Raw genomic sequence first — 6,000 nt, 5'->3', positions numbered from 1 at the left:
ACACCCAGCTAATTTTTGTATTTTTAGTAGCAACCAGGTTTCTCCATGTTGGCCAGGCTGGTCTCAAACTCCTGACCTCAGGTGATCTGCCTGCCTCAGCCTCCCAAAGTGCTGGGATTACAGGCATGAGCCACTGCGCCAGGCCTTAAAGCATCTTTTGAAGGTGGATGGGATTTCTACAAACTGGCAAAAAGCCAGTCAGACTGAGTACAGTGAATAATACGGGTGACCAAGCTGGAAAATGATGGTTTGAGGTGGAACACAGGGGTGATGAGGCCATGAATGATTTGCTTGTGTGTCTGGTACACTGGCTCTAATGGAAATTCCTCAACAGGTCTAAAAACGTTCCATCCAAGGGCAGCATGAAATGTCCAGCCACCCAGGGTGACTAATGTGAATGGAACAACAGTGACATTGACGGTGCAATTGCATGTTGGTTGTAAAACCAGCTTTGCTGTGTGGGTGGACACCCAAGGTGCCCCTTTCTAGTCATGAGCTCCACTTAAGGACCCCAAAATGTCTCAGTGGTGCCCACTTAGGATTGAAACTTGGAGCTGGACTGCGCTTTCCTGCTGAAATTCGGGAGCTAGTTAGCAGTCCCACCGAGGGCCCCTCATTTCTGTACGGCAGACCCCGGGCTCGTGTCTCAGTTCGAGCCCGCGGCCCGAAACTAGAGCCGTCTGGATGTGTTGACAAGAATGCCGCTGGGCTCCACCCGGGGTCCGCCTCTTCCCCATTACTCAGCGACAATGCGGTCGGAACACTGAAGAGTCAACCAGAAATGAGGAAGAACGGGGGCAGCTGCCAGGGCGACCAGAGGTGGGCCGCAGAGCAGCAGACGGGACGGAGGTCCGCGGTGGTTTTGACCTCCCGTAGACTTCCCTTTTCCCGCTCAGCGGAACCCCTCCCCGGCACGGTCGCAGCACCCCCGGTCTCACTCCGCCTCCGCCCGCTACTCGCGAAGCCCCGCCCCGTTCCCGCCCCCAACCATTGACGCAAAACTGGGAGGGGCCACGAGGACCTAGGGCACAACCAGTGGAGCTTCCGGGCCGGCGCCTTCTCCAAGCTCCTTCCACGCCCGCGGATCTGGAGCTCGCGGCTGCGCAGTTTGGGCCCAGGTTGTCCTCCCCCTCCCCTTCCTTAGCAACCATCGCCCACTCCCTCGGCCGCTGCTGCGCACGCGCGCCCCTCCCGGCGCCCGGCCCCCGGCCCCGCCCACCCCGTCACCAGTAACAACCACTCGAGCCCTCGCCGTGCCCCTCCTCCCTCCCGCCCCCCCGGCCCCCTCCCCGGAACCGGCGGTGGAGCTGCGGCCGCCGAGCAGCCGAACCGCGACGGCCCCGCGGAGCCGCCGGTATGAACGCCCCTCGCCACCCCGCGTGCCAGGCCCGGCCTTTCTGACAAGAGGTAGGCGCGTCGCCGCGGCGGGTCTGAGTGCGCCCCCGCCCCGATCAGTCCCGGTCTTATCGAAGTACGGCGCCTCCCTGGCGGACCCCCCGGAACTCCCGGCCGCCCGCCGGCTGCGCCCGTCCCTCCCCGGCCCCGGCTGCCCTCGGCTGGGCACCCGGAACGTGCCGCCCCCTCGCTCGCCACTCGCCGACCCCCGCCCCACCCTCACCCCCACCCCCACCCCCACCCTCACCCTGCCAGGCTCCCAGCTCCTGGGAGCCGCTGGGAGCGGAGTTTCGGGTCCAGATCCAGTGCCCGCCCCGCTCTCCTGTCGCCCGAGGCTGGGGTCCCGTGGGGAGCAGCCACGCGGGACCTCTGCTGAGCGGCCGGTCCCGGGCGCGGGCCGCCGCTCGAGCCTGCTCGGGATGCGTTCAGTGGGTCTGGCCTTTGGCTCCTGTTTAAACAGCGATTGTCATGCAATAGAAGCGGCCCGCGTCCTGAATGCCACTTGGTCGTTTTCACTCCGGATGCCCGCGTAGGGCGTTTATCTGGACCAGAGCTTCGGCAGCTGGGACCTGGCTGGAGTTCACAAGCTCGTGAATTAGCAGGTTCTTCAGTGAGTGTAGCCACTTTGGGTTCTGCCAGGCGGTGGAATCCTGAATGGATCTTACAGTCTCTTAAATGAGCATTACGCTTTTTTGCCTCCTCCCCCCCCACCCCTGTTTGTGCCCAGTAATCTTCCTCTTACCTGGGAGAGTACCCTAAAATTAATTTTCCCAATTAAATTTTTAAAAGATGATTGGATTCCCACCGTGTATCAACACTGTAAGGTTTGCAAAAGTAGGTGGAACATGGTCCCAGCACATCAGGGACTGTGTCAGCCCCATAATAAAGATTAATATTAGAAAGCTTCAAGTTGGGTTTGGAGAACATGGGAGTTTGGCTCTTATTCTCACGATTTTAGAGGTGAAAGTCTTTCACGATCATCCCCCGGAAAACTTCATTTTACAGAGATGAAACTGAGTCCCAGGGAAGTCAAATGGCTCACTCGAGGCCACCAGAGTCATTCTGTAGCCGTTTTCACACTGTCAAATGGTGGTGTTTTCCACCATGACCTGCTCCTCTGAGAGGTATGCCAGACATACCAAAGTTCCAAACCTAGACAGGAATTTTAGACGAGGCACAGTGGCTCACGACTATAATCCCAGCACTTTGGGAGGCTGAAATGGGCAGATCCCTTGAGCCCAGGAATTTGAGAGCAACCTGGGCAACATGGGGAAACGCTCTACAAAGAATATGCATGATGGTGTGTGCCTGTGGTCCCAGCTACTTGGGAGGCTGAGGCTGGAGGATCATTTGAGCCCAGGAGGTGGAGGCTGCAGTGAGCGGAGATTGTGCCACTGTGCTCCAGCTTGGACATCAGAGAGAGACCCTGTCTCAAAAAAAAAAAAAAAAAGATCGGAATCTTGGACGTTTCTGAAATAAAATATATCTTGGTAATTTGTCTTTTTTTTTTTTTTAACAGCTAGACTTTGGGCGCCTTGAGGATATTCAGTTTGTACGTTTGAATATCCTCTCACCATGTTCAGCATAAAATATCATTCTTAATGATTATCCTCAGCAAAACAGGTAGGCTCATTGATTTTTTTCTCACTTTTAAATAGGGAAGGACAGTCCCAGAGGACTGGCAAGTCCAAGGTGTTTTCAGAGCAGTCTTTGTAGGCTGGCGCTAGAGAATGATTATTTATGCACCCCTAAGGGGGGGCTCTTTGAGTGTGAATTAGGTGTGAACATTTAACCGATGACTTACAGGTAGCAGCTGTTTCAGGCTGGAGATTTCAGTGGAGCCTCTTAAGCCAGAATACTTGGCACTTCTGCCACTTGAAGACAGGTCTCCGAAGCTGTAGTGTATACAGTTAGGAAATAGGAATTGACACGTTTCCTTTGAAGCTAGCTTTTGAGGAGTATTCCATAATTTGAGATACAGTAGTATTTTTTTCCACTTTTGTTTCCCCAGAGCTAATATCTTAACTTGAGATTGTTATTATTTGGCTTCTAATAGAAGTTCAAGAGACAATGATCCGAGCACTAATTATATTGGTTATTAGAATAACAGAATCATAACAGTTCATTGCTGGAAAGGACTCAGGTCAGGTCATGTAATGAATGCAGAGGCCCAGCAATCCCCATGAGGGGACTGGGGTCCCTCTCACACCAGTACTGTTTCTCTCATTGCATTGGGGCTTTGTCCAGTTTTTATTGTCTGATTACCTCCCTCTGCCCTCGTGTATTTAAATATCATCTTTTCATTTTTGTGTGCATAGAATTATGACCTATTGTGGTCTCTTTCTGTCGTTAGAATCTGGTATGATGTGTTGGTGCAGACTTATTCATAGTTTGTTTCCGTATTGTGGTTATTTATTACATATATTTATGTTTTGCAGGTGTGAGAAGATTGCTATTATATTACAATCATGGTGCAAAAATACCAGTCACCAGTGAGGGTGTACAAATACCCCTTTGAATTAATTATGGCTGTAAGTACTTGACATTTCAGTTTATTCTTTGGCTTCTTACTTTTAAAGAACAGTGTTAGAAGTTGATGATGTATACGTTTAACGTTTATGGTTTATCTCCATGGCATCACTTTTACTTACTCTGTTTTTATGCTTATGAACTGGATCTAGAGTCTGTAAAATGTTTTTAAAACATAAGCCTCCGAAAATAAAAATCTGCACATTAAGAAAAATGCACCTCAGGGTAATGTGTGAATTGAAGTTAATCCTCCCTTTGAACACATGGAGCGAGATTCCGACTAAGTATTTCTTCTGCGGGATTATGCTCTGTTTTTTCCTTTGTTAGAGTAGCAAAGGGACGTGGAGTGTGGTCTCTGCTGCTCATGTGGAAGGAGCGCTCTGCTTGTGGGTGACTTCACTTTAGGTACTGTTGGAACTGAGCACCGCGGGTTGGAGTTTTACTTACATGATTCAAATGATTCTGTTGAATGAGTTTTTCCCCCAGTATCAAATCCATCAGTTCAGTTAGAATTTCACACATGGGGTAACGTCTTAATTTTCTTTGTTATTTACCTGAAGAATTTGGCTGAAAATAAGCATTTTACTAGATGCAAAGCAAACCTTTTCCAGTCATTTTTAAATGACTGTAGGGTATTCCTTCTCTTTTGTGTTATTATTAAGATATACATACCAGAAAATAGAATACAGACAGGAGAATGTGTCTTTCATGAACGTACACCTGCTAAAAACACGTTTGTCAGACTGGACACATCTGGAATACTGGCACCACAGTCAGGAGCCGGAACATAAGCAGCCCAGGAAAAAGTCCACCCTCATTCAAGTGAGCCACCGTTTGACTCAGAACACACAGGGGACTGTTACCTGCTTCTGTTCTTTCCTTAAATAGAAATGCAGGTGTTTTAGCAGCTGGCTGCTTCTGCTCAGCGTATGTTTGTGGGATTTATCTAGATCAATAGTTTTGAAAAACAAAAAGTCCTCTTAAGGGAACAATTTACATGCAAGGTTTTTTTTTTTTAATTAATTAATTTATTTTTTTGAGATGGAGTCTCACTCTGACACCCAGACTGGAATGCAGTGGCGTGATCTTTGCTCACTGCAACTTCACCTCCCAGGTTCAAGCGATTCTCCTACCTCAGCCTCCCAAGTAGCCAGGATTACAGGCGCCTGCCTCCGTACCTGGCTAATTTTTGTTGTTGTTGTTGTTGTTTTAAGTAGAGATGGGGTTTCACCATGTTGGCTAGGCTGGTCTTGAACTTCTGTCCTCAGGTGATCCGCCTGCCTTGGCCTCCCAAAGTGCTGGGATTACAGATTTGAGCCACTGCACCTGATCCCATTTTTATAATCGAAGTATAATTTACATACAGTGAAATGGTCACATGTCAAGTATACAGTTTGATCAGTTTTAATGAAAGAATCACCCACACTTTTCTCAAAATACAGGACATTTGCATCCATCCCCCCAAAGGTCACCTGGTGCGCCTTCTCTGTCAGGTGTGAGGTTTTGGTTTGTGTGTGGGTAAGAAGTTCTGTATTTCTCTTAAATATGTGTAACTAGGTTCATTCCTTGTTATGGCTGTTTAAAAAAAAGAAATATGTGTAACTAGGGCTGTCAGTATTTTATGTTGTTGACTTACCATGTTTGCCATTTGTATGTTATCTGTGCTGTTTTGGCTTTTGGTTGTATGGGGCAAAGACTCGCTCCAGCCAGCTTGGGGAGTTTTGTGAGTGGGAGCATGTACAGTGTGATAGGAATTGCACAGGAATCTGAGAATTTGAGCTGGGGTGGGCTGAACTCCTGAGCCTGGTGGTGGAGGGAGGTTCTGGCTCCTCTGGGGGCCTCAGCCACAGCTTTCTCTAGGATTTTGCCTGGTGGGTCAGTGCTTGGCTCCATGTGCTGGAGCCTTCTCCCCCACACCAGCTAACTGCTTTACTCACTCCTGGTTCCCTTCCCTGTGGCTTCAGCCCGAGGACTTGCATAGCTATCGGAAAGCCTTCTGGCCCCAGTTCAACTTTGTGGCATTTCTTGTTGCATTCTTTCAGTTTCTCGGTGACCAATTCCTGTCACATTTCCTTG

At 49.6% G+C, this 6,000-nt stretch overlaps 1 protein-coding gene across 1 annotated transcript in view; it reads left to right on the top strand.

The window, feature by feature from the left end:
- Positions 1-1,268: 1,268 nt before the first annotated feature.
- Positions 1,269-6,000, top strand: part of SEC14L1 (SEC14 like lipid binding 1) — a 66,583-nt gene continuing 61,851 nt past the window's right edge. The window contains exons 1-3 of the mRNA XM_021670914.2: positions 1,269-1,407; positions 2,915-3,018; positions 3,834-3,926. Coding sequence (XP_021526589.1) covers positions 3,864-3,926 — 63 coding nt within the window. The 5' untranslated portion in view covers positions 1,269-1,407; positions 2,915-3,018; positions 3,834-3,863. The remainder of the gene's footprint in view (positions 1,408-2,914; positions 3,019-3,833; positions 3,927-6,000) is intronic.

The sequence above is a fragment of the Aotus nancymaae genome, unplaced genomic scaffold, assembly GCF_030222135.1.
Source record: "Aotus nancymaae isolate 86718 unplaced genomic scaffold, 86718_ANA_hifiasm-v0.15.2.pri h1tg000089l, whole genome shotgun sequence".
Classification (NCBI taxonomy): domain Eukaryota; kingdom Metazoa; phylum Chordata; class Mammalia; order Primates; family Aotidae; genus Aotus; species Aotus nancymaae.
The sequence above is the reverse complement of the archived record's forward strand: the minus strand, read 5'-3'. Positions and strand labels throughout refer to the sequence as shown.